This window comes from Rhinoderma darwinii, chromosome 13 (assembly GCF_050947455.1).
Source record: "Rhinoderma darwinii isolate aRhiDar2 chromosome 13, aRhiDar2.hap1, whole genome shotgun sequence".
Classification (NCBI taxonomy): Eukaryota; Metazoa; Chordata; class Amphibia; order Anura; family Rhinodermatidae; genus Rhinoderma; species Rhinoderma darwinii.
In genome coordinates this window covers 15,130,784-15,154,722 of record NC_134699.1, presented here as the reverse complement: position 1 = coordinate 15,154,722, position 23,939 = coordinate 15,130,784, and the positions used below count along the sequence as shown (strand labels likewise).

The window sequence follows — 23,939 nt, the reverse complement described above, 5'->3', positions numbered from 1 at the left end:
GGGGGCCCCAGTCAAAAGTTTGCTATGGGGCCCAGTCTTTCCTAGTTACGCCCCTGGCATTGAGCATATAGCAACCATACTGACCAACAGAAATACTCACACAGCAGATCAGAGGCCAAGTCATGGCTAAAGTGCATCTCAGTGGAAGTGCAGGAATGGGTTAAACTTGTGTGCATCGTATTTGGTAACAAATTTCTGTTATGAGATTCTTAAAAAGGCAAAAATAAAAAAATCAATTAGATACATGGCGTGGAGATTATTTTCTCTGGTGCCTCCACTCGCAGGTTCGCAATCGATCCCTTCCAACTCCCGAAGTTATTTAGAAAGTTGAAGAAATAATTCTTTGGAACCTGTTTTCTCAACCTCGCTTGAAAGGTACTAAATATTGAGCGGGTGCAAGATGTGTGTCCTCTGGAAATTGTGACAATCAGCAGCTTGGGGTCTGGGAGCAGAGCAGAGAAATATTAATTATTTTTTGCTTGTAGCTTTCAGAAACCCAGTGTTATTTGTGGAGAGAAAAATCTAAGAGTTAGAAGATTTATAAATAGTGATGGGAGATTGCTACAAATGAGGCAGGATGGAATACATATGTGAAACTACAGATAAAGTACACAAGCACTTCGGCACTACATGCATATTGGCTGCCCTGGTCCCTTCCATAGGTTTTGATCAGAAGTATCTGTGCCCCATACAGACAAAAAAAATCAGGGTCCCTTAAAGAGGCTCTGTCACCACATTATAACTGCCCCATCTCCTAGATAAGGAGATGTGCGCTATAATGTAGGTGACAGCAGTGCTTTTTATTTTAAAAAAAAAAAACGATCTATTTTTACCACTTTATTAGCATTAAGCAACTCATTAGCATAAATCTAAAAACTATAATAAAGTGGTAAAAATAGATCGTTTATTTAAATAAAAAGCACTGCTGTCACCTACATTATAGCGCCCATCTCCTTATGTAGGAGATAGGGCACTTAAAGAGGCTCTGTCACCACATTATAAGTGCTTCCTTCTACATCTCTTAGCTACAATTTTGAACCCTATTTTGTACTTTTGCTGGGCACCTGGGATGAGAATATCACCCTTTTTCCAGTAGGAGGCGAGACTATGTTGCTTCCCATACACCGTGGCTCATGTATCTTAGAATCTGTGGGGCCCAAACTACATACAGTATCTGTTGGGTCACTAGGAAAGGGGTTTAACATAAGACTATATGGGATGTGGGAAGCCCGAAATATATGAAACGGACTAACTCAATTTAAGGGAAATTGTGCAGGTCCTTTGGGATGTCTACTAAGCAAAAGGTGAGTGCTGACTGGTGAGGGTGGGCCCTTTTTTTGGATTGGGACCCTGGGAAGAATAGTGCAGAGAACTGGGATTATGGATTGGTTCATAATACAACAGTAAAAAAAACAACCTACCCTATGGTTGTGGACATTGTTGCTTCTAGAATGGTATCTTCTTTCTGGGCCTGATATAGTGGGCCAAGTTTATGTTATAGCAGGTAGCCAGAGTGCAATTAGAAAATACAAGCAGTGGGGGATAGCTCTAATTTTTATCTCCAGTACTATCATAAACGAGGTCCTCTACAGAATACATTTATCGGATGATGGCCCTGTTATGTCATTGATTCACATGCAGGAGGATATTGTGCACAGGGGTCTTACAGCAATGTATCTGTTACGTTATAATATATTATCATGCTGTAATAACTTTGCCTCTCTCACCTCATTGATTCCTCTATTTGAGAACATTGGTGGATTAAATGTCACGGTTTTCTTCTCGCTAACACTGGTTGTGTTACCGGTTGTTTGTGAGAGCCGCACAATTTGTTTAGACTTTGGTAAAGCCTACATGACGGATGCGACTGGTTCATCAAATGGAATTATCTTTAATGAACAATCAGCCGTAAGTTTTGCTGTAAGCAAGCTGGCATTTGTGAAAGGTCATCTTCTGACAGCGGAGGGAAGACAAACACTCCTGCTGATTGTGGTCCCGCTAGGCACAAGGGGATACGTTTGGTATAGCTACTCAATCCTCTGTACAAACCATTACTCCAACTATCCATCTCTTATCTAAGTAAGAAACCTTGCTGGGTTATCTTGGCTATTGACTACAGCTCACCATACATGTAACCCTATGTAATATATAGGCATGTATAGGACATTTTTGGAAAGTTACTGTTGACATATAAACAACTTTGTGTGAAGATTTGGGGGCTGTTGAACAGATTCGGCTTTGCGGACATGCAAAGTATAAGTTGCTTCAGTTTCAGAAAAACCTTTGTTGATGGATTTAGGCCCTGTTTACACTAGCTGTAGCACCAAAAAAAAAAGTTCGGAGAAGAGGACAACCGCCATTTGTTTCCCAAAGATCTGGTTTAGTTTGGGATACCTATTCTACTCTGTTTGATATGCAAAAAGGAACATCTTTTAAATATATTTACAGTGTAGCAAACCCGTCCTCTGGCTAGTGAGGACATGTCAATTGAGACTATGGCAGCCAGTCATGGCACAGCCATGTAGATGCAATGTTTCTCTGCCATGCCATGAGTGGCTGCCATTGTCATGGAACATGACATTTCAATAAAAGTGACATCACTACCCGGAAGACTAGCAGGGGGTGAAGCAGCAGGCCGTAACTGTTGATAGTCTTTTCCCCCTTCGCATCTTGCACAGTCAAGGGGTTTCGTGAACTTCACCAAGATCAAAACCCCTTTAACAAATTTTTATTATCATTGTCCTCTATGGAGGACTGAAGGTGTATCTGATGTGCGTGGCCAGTCTCTAGCATGAGAATACTGTACAGTGAGGTGGGAACTTTTCTAACTATTTTTTTTTATAACTTTATTTTTTAAGTTTGGTGAATGAAATAATTTTGTGTTCTTTCTGTGATTTATTTTCCTGTTTATTCTCGGAGCAATAGTTCTGTTTGTTATCAGTTAATATGTTCCTGTGGTGTTTTCTGCTACCACCGTAAAAGCAGAAATAGTTTAGAGCAGATGGCCGTCCCGTACTTCATACAGTGGTTCTGCTTACCTTTTCTCTGAACGCCAATCGATATAAGGAGGGAGAATTTGCAGGAGAGTGGAAGTAAATTGAACCAGCTGGATCCTGAACATTTTGCACGCTGAGAGCTAATTTCCAGCTCTTTAGCTGTGATGGATCCGCTTCCCCTTTGCTGGTGCCCAGAAATTGAATTGATAAGGGAGGGCTGCTGGGCCAAAGTGCGAGATAAGAATAACTGGTGCAGGCAGTGCCCACATTAGAACCATGGTACTCCCTAGGGGCAAATTGATTACCGGTAACTCTGTCCATGGCGGATAGTAGGTGCACTAAGGAGCGCTTTCAGACCTCATCTTGTGGTAGATACTGAAATATATTCAGTTATGAGAAATGTATCAGTGTAATTGTTGGCCACTCCAACATGTTCATTACATACGTTATATGATAAATGGATACACGACACTATAATGTGAGCAGTGCACAGCGCAGCTATCCTGCTCCAACAAGCAGCACGTTCCTTGTAATTGCAGTGTGTAACCACGAGCCCCTCTACAAAGCCTGACATAGATGTGTCGATTTTTATCTCAGATCCACGGTTTATAAGCCGCAAACCGCTCCTGAATAATAGGTTTTCATAGTAAGGAAACCCTCATTGCATAAGTGTATGGCCACATGTAGCTGCTGGAAACCATGCCGTCATATGCTTTTACCTACAAATCACATGGTTCCTGAATGCTTGTTAAATATTCACATGATTTTTTTAAAGGTAATTAGCAGTTTTACCTGCAAAAAAACGCAGACATTAAAGGGGTCGTCTGGCTTTAGCCTTTGTTTTTTTTTTTGTATAATGAAAACGTATACAATTTTACAATATACTTTCTGTATCAATTCCTCAAGATCTCTGCTTATTGTTCAGTAGGTAAATTCATTGTTTACTTCGTGGAAAAAATGCTGTCCTTGTCATGTTATGTACGGATGTAGCCATCTTTAACCCCGCCGCAGCCCTTTTTAAGATTTTCATTTTTTCCTCCTCACCTTCCAAAAGCCATAACGTCTTTATTTTTCCGTCGATATAGTCCTATGAGGGCTTGATTTTTGCGGGACGAGTTTTAGTTTTTTCGTAGCACCATTTATTGTGCCATATACTGTACAAGGAAACGGGAAAAAACTGAATTCACTGTGCAATTAAAACAACATGTTAACTTTATTCTGTGGGTCAATACGATTACGGTGATACCAAATATATATAGTTTCTTCTATATTTTACTACTTTTACAAGTAAAAACTTAAGTGTAAAAAAGAAAATTTATTCTGTGTCGCCAAATTCCGAGAGCCATAACTTTTTTTATTTTTCGGTCGATTAAGTGGTATAAGGGCTTATTTTTTGCGGGATAAGCTGTCGTTTTTAATAATACCATATTGGTGTAAATGTGACGTTTGTCACTTTTTATTTCATTTTTTGTAGGAGATTAGGTGACCAAAAAATAGAGATTCTGGCGTTTACAATTTTTTTTATGGCGTTTACCTTTCGGGTTAAATAATGATATATTGTAATAGTTCAGACTTTTATGGACACGGCGATACCATTTATGTTTATTTTTTACTATGCTCTAGGGGGAAAAGTTATTTTTTAAACTTTTTAAATTTTTTTGTAACATTTTTACTTTTTTTTTTTTTATAAGTCCCCCTAGGGGACTTCAACCAGTGATCGTTAGATCGCTTGCATGATATACTGCAGTATATCGTGATTTTGACAGGTATCTATTAAACCCTGGCAGGGCTTAATAGGTGCACAAAGATGGCGGACCTTCATTAGGCCCCCAGGCAGCCATAGCAACCATCGCTCCCCCTCACGATTGCATTGCGGGGGGTGCGATGAGCTGATAGAAAGAGGGGGCAACCCCCTCTAACTATTTAAATGCTGCTATTGACCGCAGCATTTAACGAGTTAAACCAGTGGGATCGCGCTCGAGCGCGATGCCGCTCGTTACTCTGAAGTGTCGGCTGTAACAAACAACAGACACCAGCATCGTATGGAGTGGGTTCACTCTGTGAGCCCCTTCGATACTTCTCCTACCCGACTTTGGCATATGGATATGTCAAATGTCGGGAAGGGGTTAACTTGATTCTTATAACTTGATGCAGCGTGATCTCACACAACAAAAGCCAGTGCAAAAGTCACGATAAGAGATCCAGCCATTGTTTATTTAATGCGTTAAAAGTCAAGGTAAAGACGGCTACATCTGTACACACAGGTGCCGGGAGGGATCTTTACAGTTATGTGTATTAGAGCGCTGTCATCTAACGATCCCAGCACCTGTGTGTCCATCACATGACCCTGTCACGAGCTGTGCACCTGTATCCATCACATGACCATGGACAACATTTTATCCACTGGAAATAAACAATGAATTTTCCTACCGAATAACAACAAGCCGAGATCTTGAAAACATGAAATCAATACAGAAAGTATATTGCAAAATTATGTAACCTTAAATTATGCAAAAAAATTATTTGCTGAAACCGGACAACCCATTTAACAAGCATTAAAAGACTGTGCTGATTTGAGGTAAACCACATGTTGTGGCCTCTACAGGTTACCTGACCCTTAGGCAGAATATAGAGTATTGATCACTGTCCTATTCCTCTGTACAGTCCAAGTGGGATGTATCAACAAGATTACATTTATCCCGGTTTGTTTTAGAACACATCCATAGCTTATACCTGGCAGCGTTTCTGATAATTTTGTGAGATTCAGGTCAGTCAATAAACTCCTCAGGTGACCCACCACACAGTGTCCGTAATCACAGCCGACCGCTAATAATATCTCATCTGCCAGTTATCCAACCCATCAACAGAATAATGAAAGGTCTTCTATTTATATTTCTGTGGATATTCAGAAAATTGTGTGTCTATGGAGAAACTCCTATCCTCTGACATAGAAGTGCAAAATGAGCCCAAATTGCTTGGGTTGCTCGGATATTCAAAGAGTTTTTTTCATGGCAGCCCAGTGATCCCACAGTTCTCATTTCTCTAGTCCAAAGTAGTTTGTTTTGTTTTTAACGGCCAAGTCCTTTGTTGATAATATTTATCCAATATCCATGTCTTATAAACGAACATTTCCTGTCTTTCCTATTCAGCACAGCATATATTTACAGAGGTAGTATCGGCTTCCCCGAGAAGAATACCTATAAGGGCTACATAGAAAGGTAGCTGTAGTAATATGTGGCGTCTGGTTCTGCTGCATACTTGTGATGGGAAAAATAACATATAATTTATTGTATGTATTTGTAGAAAAGCACCGTGTACTGGGCAAGCAGCAGGTGGCACCCTCTGTACCCGGTGTCCATGATTGAGGTCAGTGTGTTACCTACTTTTCTCTTGATTAGAGACTGCAAATCACTTTCTCTCCCCCACACAGATCTGCTGTATACAGAATGTCAAGGGAATTGCTAGGGGAGCTAGAATAGCTGGTGTTTCAGTCTTCTAAACACTCTGTGAGAGATTTCAATCACATCTGATTAAACACATAATCTGTCCATATTTCTATTATCAGAGAAGTAAATTCTTGAAACTTTTCATCTCTTCTGTATAATACAGAACCTAAACAAACATAATTTGAGAGCGATGGTTTGGGGTGTTTCCAATTATGATACTATTGACACCGGCAGTCTCTGATTCCAGTAATAAGTCTGTCCTCTCGGTTATACAGTATTTACAGATATTCCATGCGCCTCTTCTGTCTCTATACTATGTATCTACGGATCTCTCCATGTCCTCTAGAACTAAATTGATAATAGGGAGGGGGACACAATATACAACATGAATAATTACATGTCTTGCTTTCATAGGCATCTTTCATAAAGTGCCATTTTTGATGCATTTTTTTTTTTTTTTTAAAGCCAGAAAAAAGTTATTGTCTTTCCTCGGTTTAGGCTCCACACTTGGTTTTGTGCATAAACAGTTGCCATATACCAGAGGCGTAGCTAGGTTCTCCAGCACCCGGGGCTTTTTGTGGGATACTATATACAGGGGTGGGCTATATCTACAGGGTGGGGGGGGGGGGGGCTATATCTACAGGGGGGCTATAGCCCACCCCTGTATATGGTGCTCCATAGATAAAGTGCCCCTGGTCGATAAAGTGCCCCTGGTCGATAAAGTGCCCCTGGTCGATAAAGTGCCCCTGGTCGATAAAGTGCCCCTGGTCGATAAAGTGCCCCTGGTCGATAAAGTGCCCCTGGTCGATAAAGTCTCCCCCCCCCCCCTGTGTAGACAAGGTCAACTGGCAAAATGACTGATCCGGTGCACAAATGGACAAACGGAAACCAGGGGGACCGGCTCCGTCAGCATTGAAATCAATGGAGATGGAAACGTCTGAGCAGTTATAAACTGACACCGACGGAAACCTCAGACGGAACGTCAGAACGGGACCCCAACGCAGATGTGAACAGAGCCTTACCAATGAGGTTCATAAACGAATGTGCAGTTGATGTGTTACCGAGATACAACTGGAGCATCTGCATACCTGAGCTACTAATATAGGTCAATGAAATTTGTAAAAAAAAAAGCTTCATAATAAACAAATGTTATTATTCAGTCTATTGGAAAAAGACCAGGAATCCAGCACTATTTAACTAATCCAAACTGATAGGGAAGCGCTACCTTTCAGCTTTTAAAAGTGATCTCTGGAATACGAAGGCAGACATTTATTTTCCAAACCAGTTCATGATAATTCTCTATGTTAAAGGCACATGAGGTCACCTGTTCTTTCCAATATACTGGAGATATGTGCTCATGAAACAAAATTAGCAGCCTCCATGGCAGCAGAATAGTGTTTTCAGGTGGATTACAACGTTATCATACTATGTTTTCTATTTGAGTTTAAATCAAATCCCATCCAGCCTAAAAGTAAAACACACTTTTTTTGCCATTGTATGAATTTTTATTTTATAATTTTCTTTATATAAAAACCCCTTATTGAACCCGCTTAGCACACGGAGCTGGACATAGAGCAATGTGTGTGCGTTGTGTATCTGTGAGGGTGTCTCCTCATATATCATATGAGGATCAGTGCCATATACACTGCAGGCATGCAGGGCTGTGTACAGTTGGCAGTATACAGGTTTCTCTCAGTCCCCTCTTTTTCCACTCCGGGTCCATGGCGGTATCCCTCTCGGCACACCATGCTGTGTCCATTTTCGTTTTGGCACAAAATAAAGTGTTTTCAAGGCGTCAGCAGGCAATTTCTTCCAGTGTCCCCAGCGTGGCCTGCAGTGGCACAGTCACAGTGTGGCTAATGGTTTCTGAATGGTTTGGCATGTTGTCACAGGTACTCTGGATGAAAAGCAAACAGATTGTCACTAGTGATTGAGGTTTCGAGTAGGGTGTGATATGGAGAAGAAACTCACCAGATCCTCTGTGTGTCTTCCTTCCTCATTATCTCTGCCCATGAGATCTAACAGTTTCTCTTTTATCAGCTGAAAAACAACAGACAAGGTCAGTGTTAAGTTGCCTAAATACGTTAGACAAACATCTGCGGAACCTGACTATTTCGGTTGTCAATCTACTGTGTATTGGGGATCACTTGACTCTTTCCAAATGGCAGATTTTGGGGGAAAAATAATTTTAGTTTTTTTTTTAAATAGGCGACCATCCTTATATTACAGATTTCCCACTGGCCACTAGAGCAGTCACAATCGGCTGATATTTCCGGTTCTCTGTAAGAAGGGGGGGGTTTCACATGAGCAGCTTTTCTGCCCGGTAACGAGCGTTGATAGACTAGGAGCATGTCAATCGCTTGCTTTATTTACATGGAGCAGTGATCAGGAGTATGAGGACGAACGACCCCGTACAGTTTTCATATTGTCAAGCAGCACATACACTGTTTACATGAGGATATGTACTGCCGACAAACCACCATTTTTATGGCGCATAAAACATGCGATCAGCCTGCGAACGTGTATGTAAATGTCTAAGGTGGGAAAACCACTTTAAGAAATTTTTCAATGTACAAAGAGCTCAGACCCTTTAGTTTCTCCCTCTGGACTTTGCTACCCCCTATTCTGTTTAGGCAGACATTTATATCAGTGAACTATGAATCTCTCCCTTATTCAGCACTGTGTTATGAGACTGTACCCTGAGGCCTAAACCAAGCAAGCAGAAAAGTGGTTGAGCGTCTTGGATTGTTACGCTCCTGCAAAAAAAAATGCTGACTCTCCTCTTACAAAGATTATGGACATTAATGGCAAATGAAACTGGAATTACTGTATAAGTTGCTGCAGATGGCATAGTTAAATTATACCTCTTATTTCTCTGCTTAAAGGAGAAAAGTGTTAACTGCCATTAATGCTTTAGGTGAATGACCTACTTTTAACACCATATTGTTTTTAGGTCCAATGTTCTGTGCCAATTAATTTACTACCATATAGAGCCCCAAATCTCCTGCAATGTTCTGGCTGCCTGCAGCCACCACTAGGGGGAGCTTACTGCATACTGTGTTATGTATAAACATCTAGTGCAGCCAGAACTTTGTTTTTCTTACCTCATAAACACCTGCATATACATAGATGAAATAATAGAGCTGCAATCATTATAAAGATTTCTGGGTATGTTCCCACAGGCAGGATACGCTGCAGATTTTCTGAAACAGAAAATCTGCAGCGGAATCTCAAAAACACTCAGGTAAATCAGCAACAGAAATCCACAGCAAAGTACGTATTTGATGTGGAAACGCTGAATATTTTAGTGCGAAATTTATGTTTTTCATTCAAGTTTACGCATCACCGCACAGAATTTGCAGCATAAATTAACATTCTGCAGATTTGAAGTCGCAGAACACTTTACGTACGTATTTTACTAAGATTTATTTCCGCAGAGTGGACCTGAGAGTTTCAAAGTCTGATCCACATTGCGGCTACTGTAAAAGCTGCAGAATTTCCGCAGTGTGGGAATCCAGGCTTACAAAGTAATTAATGAAAAGGAAGACATTCACTCTAAAGTTAGGGGTAACAAAATGGAAATAATTTTACTAAAATGTTATATTTGATAACTAATGTAAAGTTAAATTCTAGTAAATCAGAAACTCAGTTGAAAATCTTAACGTTACTTTTCAATATTATTATGGATTCAAGCTTGGCAGGCTTAAACTATTTTCGGACATAGGACATGAGTGGGGCCATGTTTAAAAACCAAAGGGAAAACTGAGGCAGTTGTCAATGGCAACCAATAAGATTACTTCTTTCATTTTCTATTCTACATTGGAAATAAATTGAACCTGGGATTAATTTGTTGCTTTGCGTTAATTCTTATACATTAGAACCTGAACATGTGTCATTTTAGAGTCTGCCCTACAAAATTCACTCTCAAAAACATTACTATTTTGGAAGCTTCTTTTACTTGGGACCCAAGGCAAAAACATTTACTGTGCCAAGCTCCTGTCATTGAATTTAATACACATTTTATTTAATTATATTACCATTTACATATTAGATTCTGATTATTATCCCTTTCAATTGTCTGAATCCAGCAGAATAGTCCTAGTTTTCTGCCACAAGACCCCTGATCTGAATGTGCCTTCCCTTGTCTTAGCGGGAATACATTTTGGACATAAAAAGGGTCTATATAGTAAAACTTCTATTGTTAATGAGACATTACTAGTTTAAGCAGAGAACAGCATTACTCCTGTACAGTGCAGGAATGTGGAGTCGTGGCACTCTATCTTGGAAAAGTATTGCCTTGTAGGCATTTTGGTGCTGTTCTGCACTAGATCCCTCTACTAGTACAGCTCCCTTGGCACTGGTAAAGGGGTTTTCCAGCCAATAAAGATTGATGGCCTATCCTCAGACCATCAATTTTTATTGGCTGCTTCCCCTTCCTTTCTTCTTGCTCACTGTGAATCAAAGTTATCGGCGATTCACAGGTATTGCAGCCTTTTCTCCCATTCACTTCAATTCCACGGTACAGGTGAACGAGACTCCTAGCATCATAAATGTCTGTGATGCCAGGAGTCTCTGCCTTCCCAGGGAACTGCTGTTCTGTACTATATCATTTTGTTCAGTAAGGAACAGCAGTTCCGTCGGAAGGAAGAGACTCTTAGCATTAGAAATGTCTATGATGCCAGGAGTTCCATTCACCTGTACTGTGGTCGGGCCGGGAAATCTTGCCGACACGCGGAGCGTTTTTCATGCCCCGCGTTGTGCAGGAGCTGTTGGGTGGTTTTGATACAAGGGCCATGTTTAGATGTAGCCGATTGCAGGAAAATACCATTTCCAGCACGACATGTTTTCAACCCCATCCACACGTAATTCAGGGCACGTAGCAGATGTTCTAGATATTTTACCTTTTTTAGCACCAATTTTTGATGTATATTGTCTGCATCTATGCATACGGGTGCTGCGGTTGGCTATTACAATGTCGATACTGTTCAAGTTCAAAGTCCACGCTTGGCTTTATTGCAGTCCAAAAATAAATAAGTGCTTATTCAGCATACAAGACTTGCAGCACAGACAAAAACACTTTAAGTGCCCAGACAAGTAAACAGCAGGTTTCCTCATCTATGATAAACCAGCAGTACAGAGTTTCTTGGATCAGGCTTTCCACACGATCCTTGTGCGGAGTCTTTGCCTGTGAGTATCAGAGCCCCTCACTGCAGCCTTATATATCCCAGTGAGCACACCTGGACTGATTTAGGGGAAACCCTGTACTGGGGAGGGAATGGCAAGTACCTCTTAATTCTACCTGCCAATCCATAGAAATCCAGGCCCGGAAAAGCCTCAGCAAGCAAAAGTTTTGTTGAGAAACCCAACTTTCCTGGATGCCTCATTTCACCCATCTTAACCAGCCCGGTGAGAAATACACCCCCCTCCAGTACTTTACCAGCCACAGGCCTGCAACATGTACACTAGCCGGGGTAGGAGAGAGAAGTGTGTAACATGCTGCACCAAATACATTATGCCACTTGGCACAATTTTTGCCTTTTTATTTTATTTTCCTTACAACACTATTGATGGATCTCCACCATGGCGTGTGGTGTATAAACCTATGCACATTGACAAACGGAGTGATATCTACACATAAGTAGCTGCATGATTTCACAGAAGTGGGTTCTGAACCTCTCGGTTTTTGCTAGAAGACTTGCCCTTATACAGCATTAATTTACAAGACTTTCCATGTACCGCACTCCGAGCTATTCACATTATCAGAGTACATTACCAAATGTAATGACACAATTGATATAATTCCTGTAAGGCAGCATACTGACTTCTATACACAATAGTATAGGGCACAGCAACAGTCGCGCTTTGTCTGCACAAAGCAGGAGAATGCACTACTGAATTTCGGGCCATTGATTTTAATTCTGCACAAACAAAAAACCTCTGTCATTGCAGTTTACATTGTTTCTCCAAACACATTCCTCTAACTATTCTAGTGTGCAAAAATGTATTTCTATATGGTGCAAAAGCAAGACATGTTATCATATAGTGTATCACAATGATGGGTGTAGTAGTCTATATTATACACTGCACCATACTGTGCTAATCAAGCAGAACGCCGGCGACTTGACCTACCAGGACCATGTGGGGAAAATGGTTAGGTTTGCCTTTATTTTAATGAGCCTATAGATTTCATACATAACTTATTACAAAAGCTACCTAAATGATGTTTGTTTTGTCGTTTCTGTGGATATTCCCTCGCTGGTAAATGCAATAACGTTAGGAGAAGGTGATCACTACCGCACTACGGAAACTGCTTTAAAAGCAATAAATGTTAGCAATTTGTGTACACTGCTATGAGACATGTAAACCCGGCACGTTCATTTGTAAGATTCATTGTTGTAATGGACACTAGTATTTTTCTATTTCTGGGCCTCAGATCATGTCCAGTGACAGGCGCCTTTGGACGGAATGCATTAGAGAATTGGTCATAATTGGACAGAAATTCCTTTTTAAACCGTTATTAAACAAATCCCTGCTGATGTGTGAACATGTTCGCAGACTACAGGCTATTTCACCACAATGTATAGGCAATCTATAGCTTGCAAAATAATGCTTGGAGATTAATTTGGAAATTAAAATTGCCCTGGTTATCCTGCTCTAAATTCAGGTCAGTCTACCAGCAGTGATTCTGTTAACCCCTTAATATCGAAGGTATTTTAAACCTTAATGACCGAACAATTTAAGTTTTTCCATCGTCACATTCAAAGATCTAGAACTTTTTTATTTTTGGGTCGACGTAGCTGTATAAGGACTTTTTTGCGGGACAAGTTGTATTTTAGAATGGCACCATTTTGGGGTACATATAATTTATTGATTAACTTTTGAATAACTTTTTTAGTGGGGTACTGGAAAAAAAACAGAAATTTCACCATTTGTTTAGCGTCTTAATTTTACGCCGTTTACTCTGTGGTATGAATAACAACTTTATTCAGCGGGTCGTTAAGATTGCGGCCATACCAAATTTATATGGATTTTTTTTTAATGTTTTCCTACTTTTACACAGTAAAAACATTTTTTTTTCAAAATTATTTGCTTTTGTGTCGCCATATTTTGAGCCATAACTTTTTATTTTTTGACCGATGCAGCTGTATGAGGGCTTTTTTTTTGCAGGACGACTTGTAGTTTGTATTGGTAATATTTTGGAGTAGATCCGACAGTTTGATCACTTATCAAATTCTTTTGAAGGCAGGATGAACAGAAAGCAGCAATTCTGGCGTGTTTTTTTATGGCGTTCACCGTGCCGGTTAAATAATGTAATCATTTTATAGTTGGGTTTGTTATGGACACGGCGATACCATATATGAGTAAATTTGTACTTTTTTTCATAAAGTATTTTGTAAGGGGAAAAAGTGGATTTTTATTTATTTTTTTACTTGGGACATTTATTTATTTATTTCAAACTTTATTTAAACTTTTTTTTACTTTATTTTTAGTCCCACTAGGGGATTTTACTGTGCAGACTTCTGATCGCTATTATAATACACTGCAATACTTCGGTATTGCAGTGTATTATTGCCGGTCAGAGTAAAACTGACAGGCACCTGCTAGGTCATGCCTCTAGTGATTGCCTGTTCGCCTATGCCAAAGGCAGACCTGGGGGCCTTTGTTAGGCCCCCAGGCTTCCATAGAACCCATCGGCACCAGGCGATGCACACGGGGATGCCAGTGGGATGAGATGGAGCCCCCTCCCTCTAAAATCACTCAGATGCGGCGCTCGCTATTCAGCACCGGATCTGAGGGGTTAAATATGATCGGAGACAACTGCTGTTACTAACAGCACGGGCTTCAGCAGCACCCCATATGATGCAGGGAAAGATCTTCTGAAGTGCCGATGTAGAAACGTGTCGCTTCAGAAGAACTACCCTGAACGGCCGATGTAAAAACGTTAAGGGGTTGTCTGGTCTAGAAACCCTATTTTCATACATGCTATTTAGATTTAATAGAGTAGCCAGAGCGGGGAGCGGCTATAAAGAGCATCTCTCGCTGACCAGTCTGGTCTTCGAGAGACAACCCTTTGCTTTTGAATGGGCCCGGTGAAATGATTTGTTTTCCCTGTGGTGATGCTGTAGGGAAATTACAGTTTACAGCTGATCACTGGGGATCCCAAAATGGGGACACTGTCTTTTTGGTTGTTTACAATCCTTTTAATGACACTATATACTAGGGAAATAATGCGGATTGTATTCTGTAAATGCAGAGAAGGCATCATGTCACTTGTATAATATAGTGGGCATTTTTAATTGTGTTACTTACCTCATAAATGTAGTCAAATAGTTCCAGGATAGTCAGGATGCTCGCTCCTATAAACAGTCCCATTTGACCCCCAATATCACCTACAGGGAAAATGGGTCACCGTTATTGTCACTATCCCATACGTGCTGAAAATTACAGCCACACTCCATAAGTTATAGAAGAGCATTTGCACTGCAAAATGATGGCCAATGCTCCCAGGAATTTGCAAATGACAAGAATTTGCTGTCTAGGCATTAACGACCAACTGCACCACAGTTTTTTTTCACTGCTAAAGTTTTAATTAAAAAAAAACAAATAAAAAAAACAAAAACATTTACGCTGTATCTAGCAGAAACGCTGCGAGCAAAGCACGTCTACTAGACCCGCCTCTAGCGTCACGGATCGCCACTTGGATAAGGAGTCCAGTGATTCATGCTGGGTAATGTATTAGGATGCAGGGCAGTGTTATAGTAGTTATATTCTTGTATATAGGAGCAGTATTATAGTAGTTATATTCTTGTATATAGGAGCAGTATTATAGTAGTTATATTCTTGTATATAGGAGCAGTATTATAGTAGTTATATTCTTGTATATAGGGACAGTATTATAGTAGTTATATTCTTGTATATAGGGGTAGTATTGTAGTAGTTATATTCTTGGATAATGGGGGTAGTATTATAGTGGTTATATTCTTGTATATAGGAGCAGTATTATAGTAGTTATATTCTTGTATATAGGGGGCAGTATTATAGTAGTTATATTCTTGTATATAGGAGCAGTATTATAGTAGATATATTCTTGTATATAGGGGGCAGTATTATAGTAGCTATATTCCTGCACAAAGGGGCAGTATTATAGTAGTTATATTATTGTACATAGGGGGCAGTATTAGCTATAAAATGTTACATAGGGGCCAGTATTCGCTATATCCTTGTACATAGGGGCAGTATTATAGTACTTAGTCTTGTACAAAGAAACTATTATAGTAGTTCTATTCTTGTATATAGGGGGCAGTAATATAGTACTTTTATTCTTGTATATAGGGGGCAGTAATATAGTCGTTCTATTCTTGTATATAGGGGTAGTATTGTAGCAGTTATATTCTTGTATATAGGGGGCAGTAATATAGTCGTTATATTCTTGTATATAGGGGCAGTATTATGGTAGTTATATTCTTGTACATAGGGGGCAGTATTATAGTAGTTCTATTCTTGTATATAGGGGGGCAGTAATATAGTAGTTATATTCTTGTATATAGGGGCAGTATTATAGTAGTTATATTCTTGTATATAGGGGGCAGTATTATAGTAGTTATATTCTTGTATATAGGGGGCAGTATTATAGTAGTTATATTCTTTTACATAGGAGGCAGTATTAGTGAAAAAATTTAGAAAATCCTCAGCACATCCACATTTGAAAATGTAAAAAAAGAGCTTTATTAGAACATGAGTTTAAAAGTCCAGAAGGACAGAGGTAGGACGTGTTTAACGTGTTTCGAACAAAGTATTCTTACTCCTAGCATAACGTAACAGATTCGAAACGTGTTTTAAAATCAACATTAGCCAATCCTGACAGAAGTAAAAGCAATGCAAACACCATTTTTAGAAACAGGTTAATTATTCAGCAAGATTGCAATATATATGACCGCATGTAAAAAATTATACAAAGCAGTTTTTACAAGGAAATTAAGGATCCTACAACACTTTATGAAAAAGAAAAAAATAGCACAATATAAGCTGGAATATAATCCTAGCAGTAAGTACATAGGGGGCAGTATTATTGTTATATTATTATACATAGGGGCAGTATTATAGTAGCCATATTCTTGCACATAGGCAGCAGAATTATAGTAGTTATATTCTTGTACATAGCAGTATTCTAGTATTTATATTCTGGTACATAGGGGCCGTTTTATATTAGTTATATTCTTGTATATAGGGGCAGTATTATAGTAGTTATATTCTTGTATATAGGAGCAGTATTATAGTAGTTATATTCTTGTATATAGGGCAGTATTGGTATTCTTGTATATAGGAGCAGTATTATAGTAGTTATATTCTTGTATATAGGGCAGTATTGGTATTCTTGTATATAGGGCAGTATTGTAGTATTTATATTCTTGTATATAGGGCAGTATTATAGTAGTTATATTCTTGTATATAGGGGCAGTATTATAGTAGTTATATTCTTGTATATAGGGGCAGTATTATAGCAGTTATATTCTTGTATATAAGGGGCAGTAGTATAGTAGTTATATTCTTGTACATAGGGGCAGTATTATAGTAGTTATATTCTTGTATATAGGACAGTATTATAGTAGTTATATTCTTGTATATAGGGGCAGTAGTATAGCAGTTATATTCTTGTATATAAGGGGCAGTAGTATAGTAGTTATATTCTTGTACATAGGGGCAGTATTATAGTAGTTCTATTCTTGTATACATGGCAGTATTGTAGTATTTATATTCTTGTATATAGGGCAGTAATATAGTTATATTCTTGTATATGGGGGCAGTATTATAGTAGTTATATTCTTGTATATAGGGGCAGTATTATAGTAGTTATATTCTTGTATATAGGGGGCAGTATTATAGTCGTTATATTCTTGTATATAGGGGGCAGTATTATAGTAGTTATATTCTTGTACATAGGGGGCAGTATTATAGTAGTTATATTCTTGTATACAGGGCAGTATTGTAGTAGTTATATTCTTGTATATAGGAGCAGTAATATAGTAGTTATATTTCTGTATATAGGAGCAGTATTATAGTAGTTATATTCTTGTATATAGGAGCAGTAATATAGTAGTTATATTTCTGTATATAGGGGCCGTTTTATATTAGCTATATTCTTGTACATAGGGGAAGTGTTATAGTAGTTATATTTCGGTCCATAGGTGGCTGTGAGGTAGCATGTATGCTATTCCCTGTCTGAAAGTATGCCACTGCCAGCCAGAGGAGAACTAAAAAAAAAAGTTTAGTAAGCTGCGTTATTGAGCGGATCCTGATTATTGAGGACTTTAGAAAACTCTGGCTCCTGTGCCAGGCAGTAGTAGAGGATTCTGGATTTGATTTACACCATACTGCTCCTATAGACAAGAATATTTTATAACAATTATATATCTATTTAAATTTGGAAAGTAAAAAAATTTGGCTCAAATTTTTCAGTTTAGGAGCCAAAGGTAACTAGGTATTTTTTTTTTTAGTCAAGAGCACTAGTAAAAGATGTATTAGCATACATAAAATGCTTTAACTGTCTTCTACCACAAATGTTTATACTGTGTGTATATGTATGTATGTATGTATATATATATATATATATATATATATATATATATATATATATGCAGAATACTTGATATTCTGGTATCGGCTAGGTTCCTGCTTAACCCCTTAATGACCAGGCCATTTTGCACGTTAATGACCAAGGATTATTTTTGGTTTCTTCACGGTCGTATTCCAAGAGTCGTAACTTTTTTTTTATTACGTCGACATAGCCGTATAAGGGCTTGTTTTTTGCGGGACGAGTTGTATTTTGTAATTGCACCATTTTTAGATGCTTATAATTTATTGATTAACTTTTATTAACTTTATTTTAGGAGAGAATTGAAAATAAGCAGCTATTCCAGCATTAATTTTCACGTTTTAAATTTACGCCGTTTACTATGCAGCGGAAATAACATGTTAACTTTATTCTATGGGTCGGCACGATTACGGGGATACCAAATATGTAAAGGTTTTATATGTTTTCCTACGTTTGCACAATAAAAAGCCTTTTAGAAAAAAATTACTTGTTTTTGCATCGCCGCATTCCAAGAGCCGTCATTTTTTTATTTTTCCGTCGATGTGGTCGTATGTGGGCTTGATTTTTGCGGGACAATGTGTAGTTTTCATTAGTACTATTTTGGGGTACATAGGACTTATAGATTAACTTTTATTTTATTTTTTATGGGGGGAATGGGAGAGGAGAGAATTTTGCCGTTGTTTTTTGCGTTTTTTTTTGGACGCCGTTCATCCGGCTGTTTAATTAATGTGTTCATTTTATTGGTCAAGTTGTTACGATCGCGGGGATACCATATATGTGTATGTGTGATTTGTTTTGAGACTTTTACTGAATAAAAACACTTTTTGGGCAAAAAAAGTAGTTTTATTTGATTTTGACTAATTATATATTTTTTTTTTCAACAAACTTTATTTAACTGATTGACATTTTTTTTTTAAGTCCCACCAGGGGACTTCATTATGCGATGTTCCGATCGCATATATAATGCTTTGGTATACTTAGTATACCAAAGCATTATTGCCTGTCAGTGTAAAACTGATAGGCAACCTGTTAGGTCATGCCTCCGGCATCGCCTAACAGGCAGTTGCGGAAGACAGAGCTGGGGGTCTTTGTTAGACCCCCGGCTGTCATGGAAACCCGACGGCGACCCGCGATTTGTTTGCGGGGGCGCCGATCGGGTGACAGAGGGAGCTCCCTCCCTCTGTCAAACACATTAGATGTCGCTGTCACTATTGACAGCGGCATTTAATGGGTTAAACTGCCGGAATCGGAGCGCGCTTTGATTCCGGCAGTTGCAGCAGGAGCCAGGCTGAGTATAACAGCCGTGCTCCTGCCGCTGATCGCGTGGGTACAGTGACAGTACCCGCGCCATCACAGGACGGATATATCCGTCCTCCTGCGCGAACTAGCAGCTGCTGAGGACGGATATATCCGTCCTTCGGCGTTAAGGAGTTAATTATAGCTTAAAATGTTATTGCGTAAACATAGGCAGTAGTGAGGGGGTTTGATACGTTAACAGTGCACACTGGAGCGATATCTTTAACATATTCCAATGCATAGGCATATAGTGGTTAACGTTATTCATGGGCTTCCATTGTAGAAAAAAAAAAAAACTGTATCGCACACTATAATTTATTTTACAGGATATTCTGAATAGAATAGTGTAATTGAAGCTTTTCCACACAGCCGAAAAAAAGGCATGCTAGCGTATATCAGACCAACAGAGGCCGAAAGGTCACTTTTGGCTTCTATCGGGTGAGTGGGACCTATGGATACATTTAACACTAAACATACTGTAAACTGGTTGACCGATGCTTCGAAATAAATATTTCAATTCTGTGCACCCTCAAACGGTTAAATACCATCAATTCAAGTATTGCGATACTAAGCTGTGCTGCTGCTCAGCTTAGTATTGTAATATATAAATTAGGTGACCAGCATGATGTGATGCGGCCGCCACTGCACGAATAAGCATATAGATAAATGCTAGTACATGAAAGTAAAAAATCTGTAAGAAAAAAAAAACAAAAAAAACACATGCCAAGACCAAATATGCAATTATTTTATGTATTGGGAATCGTTGCAGCGATAATAACCTTTATACTTTTCTGCATTTTTGCCAAAATGATAATGTAAATGTAACAAAAACTAGCACCTTCATAAAGTACAACTTGTCCCTCAAAAAAACAACAAGGTCTCGTACAGCTGCATCAAGCAAAAAAAAAAAAGTTCTGAACGCTGGGATACAAAGAAAAAAAATAAGCAAAACGTTATTCTGTCCTAAAGTATGGTTTTGGTATTGAGGATCGCAATACTACAGGAAGTATCGGTATCTAAGTCCAAAGGTGTTTGTCTTTGTCTGTGATACAAACATCTACGCTAACTATAAAAGAATTCCTAAAAGGTCAGATGTGTTACCACTTTTTTATTCTATAGGACCTTCTTGTACTGTATATCCAGTGCTAAGCAACACTAATGGTTCAGGTTAGTGCACTGTATTACTCGTGTCGCTAACCTAGGCCTATGTGTTTTTTCATGTTGTTCACCTGTTATTCCATGTACAGAATAACTCACCAAGCAGCCCGGCCACCTCATATGCTTTCCTCTGCTCGATGGTTTCATAGTTCAAAGCTTCAAAAAATACATCCAGGACAAGTATATTCTCCCTGTAAAGAAAGAGGAAATTAACAATTCATGAAGTATCATTTGCAACACGAAGCCAGTCAGAAAATGTCCTCAGCTGCCTATAGCAAGGATTTGGTGGATAACATTCTCCCATACCACTTGTAACGTTTATGTGTCCTAATGAGGGATGATGGGAATCTGTGTATTACTCTAGAACTAGAAATATTTCAAGAGGTGAAATCCGCAGCAAAATCCACAGGCGGATTTGCGGTGAATTTTTCTGCTGCGTGTGAACCTTGCCTGTATGCTAGAGTTTTCCTGGTAGGCCTCCTTTTATTCTTGGATTACCTCATCATTATCAGGTTTACTACACTCCATACGTACGAAATGTACTTCTCCGACTTGTTAAACTTCTTTTCCAAGTATTTGGCAGATGTCTTGCTCGGGATTTTCACCATGGACAGCTCCTTGTTGTATCTGGTAAGATTACAGGGCATTGTGCACATACAGTATCCTCCATCCTTTTCTGTAAGTAAGCCTTTAGAAACAGGGAAACATCGATTAACCGTCATTGATTTCTGAATCTTCATTGTTTAATGGTGAGCAAAAGAATCTATGCAAATGACAAATTGTAGACAAGTTTATTGTAAAATGAGAGCATGACGCAGGTTAATGAATTATGCAGTGGATTTGTCACAAACTAGTTTATGGGCACACAATAAAAAACGCTGCAGGGGAGTTGCCACATCATGTGGAACCAGCATGGCCTAAAAGGGATTATTTTCTCATACAAAATGCTAAAAAGTAAAACCTTTAATGTAAATGACCCTGCATCTGATCCTACAGTGAGGTTTAGTCTACGACACAAGTTATATGGGTATAACGGATCATGCTCATAGCGACTGTATAATCAGTCGCGAGGACAGAATCAGATTTTGATCGGCGTTCTCAAAAGCATCATGCCCCCGTAAATAGTACCACACACTGCCCTATGTAGATAGTGTTACGCACCGCACCAGTAGATGCCACAGATGTAGATAGTGCCACGCAGACCTGACCCCATTCCGAAGCCGTCCTTCAGCACTGCTGCCTGGCCCAGTGGATAGTCGCTGGTGGCTCGATTTACGTAATCGCACTGCCTGCATCACAAGAAAGCACTGAAGGGCGGGAAGGAGAAATAATGGCTCCTTCCCTCACCAGCACTGTTAATTGTATGTGAGGGCCTCCCAGCCCTGCTCACCGGGGGTTTCCAAGCAACTGGAACTCCACCTTGCGTGCGCCCCTGTCATGAGGTGCTGTTTTTTGGCTCGGTAATACGGCATGTGATGGATCTTACAATTTTTTTTTTCCCTCAAGTATTCATAAGGAAAGAAACCTTTATGCCTCATTATTCGATTCTGATGCTAACAGAGCTACCGGATGGGCCCCTAGCAGGCCATGTGCAAAAGGCCTAACTCTGCAAGAACAAGGCAATAAGTGTATCACTCTATGAGGATGACAGGTTAATGCAGATGATATAATGCTCATTATCGGTCAGCACATTAGTGATACTGAATATATGTAAAATGAGTTAAATGTGGTATTCTAAATTTACGATCTGTCTGAAAAAAAAGCTAAGAAAAGCTCCGTAATCTATTGAACAGGGGTTGAGAAAGTCAAACTCTGTTTCTCCCTTTATTGAATGATCAGATATAATTGAATTATCTGAAGCTGCATTGAAAAGATGCACTAATGATTAAATTGGGAAAAAAAACCTGATCTGTGACAGAACAATTACATCCTAATTACAGAAAAAAATAATCCTCAAGAAATGCAAGCTGATTTACATGAGTAGGCGACAGGAACTATAGAAGGTGGTGTTAATGACTGGAATCACAATCAGGTTGTGTGTGATATGTGGGTTATTAGCACGAAAGATAGATGTGACGAGTCACTGATTTCATCAGATGTGTACAGTGCGAGGCATACATATATCATACATGTTATTTCCTATTATAAGCATAGTCAAAGACTCAAGAGATGCTGCTGGTTTATGGCAGATATAGTCAATATGCATGGGCGTAGCTATGGCAGATAGTCAATATGCATGGGCATAGCTATGGCAGATATAGTCAATATGCATGGCATGCCCGGCCATTCAGCTCTTTTCTATGAGTGAAGCGGTATCGCGCTTCCGTCGCTGGAAGGCGCTGATTGACAGGGAAAGTCATTCTGCCCAGCCAATCAGCACCTTTCATAGACGCTTTGTTCAACCTCCAGGAGACCTGCGCAGAAGAGAGCAGGTCTCCATTGCTGCCGGCCGGCGTGGGAGCGGGATTAAGGGGAGTTTGAATAGTTTGTCATTTTATTGTAATAAAAAAAAAGTGTGTGGTATTATCTACAGGGGGGCTTTCTATGGAGCACTATATACAGGAGTGGGCTATCTGTGGAGCACTATAGAGGGAGCTATTTGTGGGACCCTATATACAGGGGTGGGCTATATGTGGAGCACTATATACAGGGGTGGGCTATATGTGGAGCACTATATACAGGGGTGGGCTATATGTGGAGCACTATATACAGGGGTGGGCTATATGTGGAGCACTATATACAGGGGTGGGCTATATGTGGAGCACTATATACAGGGGTGGGCTATATGTGGAGCACCATCTACAGGGGTGGGCTATATGTGGAGCACTATCTACAGGGGTGGGCTATATGTGGAGCACTATCTACAGGGGTGGGCTATATGTGGAGCACTATCTACAGGGGTGGGCTATATGTGGAGCACTATCTACAGGGGTGGGCTATATGTGGAGCACTATCTACAGGGGTGGGCTATATGTGGAGCACTATCTACAGGGGTGGGCTATATGTGGAGCACTATATACAGGGGTGGGCTATATGTGGAGCACTATATACAGGGGTGGGCTATATGGGGGCACTATCTACAGGGGGCACTGTGTGTGTGTGTGTGTGTGTGTGTGTGTGTGTGTGTATGGTGCTATTATAATTAGAGGTGCAGTGTATGGCGCTATTATATTTAGGGGCATAGTCTGTGGTATAATGAGAACTTTATCTTTGTTTATAGGTGTAGAAATGTTGGAAAATTGAGAAGCTGAAGACATCTGAGCGGCAAACTGCAGGAATGGGCTGTGACCGGGAGAAGCCCTCATAGAGGTCTGGACCGGATGGAGGAAAAGAACTAGAATCTGAGACATCACCGGTGAGTCACTTAATGTAAATGTTTATTCTGCCTCTAATCAGCACTGTAGTCACTGTATGATCTACAGCGAGATGGTGTTATTATGATAGGATTTA

The 23,939-nt window shown here is 39.6% G+C and overlaps 1 protein-coding gene and 1 long non-coding RNA gene across 3 annotated transcripts in view; one reads left to right on the top strand and one right to left on the bottom strand.

Annotated features, from left to right (window-relative positions):
* Positions 1-23,939, top strand: part of LOC142666799 (uncharacterized) — a 273,154-nt gene that overhangs the window by 222,833 nt on the left and 26,382 nt on the right. Inside the window, exon 5 of the long non-coding RNA XR_012851732.1 lies at positions 23,710-23,844. This is a non-coding gene — a long non-coding RNA (uncharacterized LOC142666799). The remainder of the gene's footprint in view (positions 1-23,709; positions 23,845-23,939) is intronic.
* The window catches only part of ASIC2 (acid sensing ion channel subunit 2), a 461,929-nt gene continuing 445,925 nt past the window's right edge, over positions 7,936-23,939 (bottom strand). For both annotated transcript variants that reach the window (XM_075846993.1, XM_075846992.1), the window contains exons 6-10: positions 21,024-21,177; positions 20,589-20,680; positions 14,753-14,832; positions 8,414-8,482; positions 7,936-8,339 (exon numbers count right to left, since the gene is read on the bottom strand). In XM_075846993.1, the coding sequence (XP_075703108.1) occupies positions 8,238-8,339; positions 8,414-8,482; positions 14,753-14,832; positions 20,589-20,680; positions 21,024-21,177 (497 nt within the window). In that variant the 3' untranslated portion in view covers positions 7,936-8,237. The remainder of the gene's footprint in view (positions 8,340-8,413; positions 8,483-14,752; positions 14,833-20,588; positions 20,681-21,023; positions 21,178-23,939) is intronic.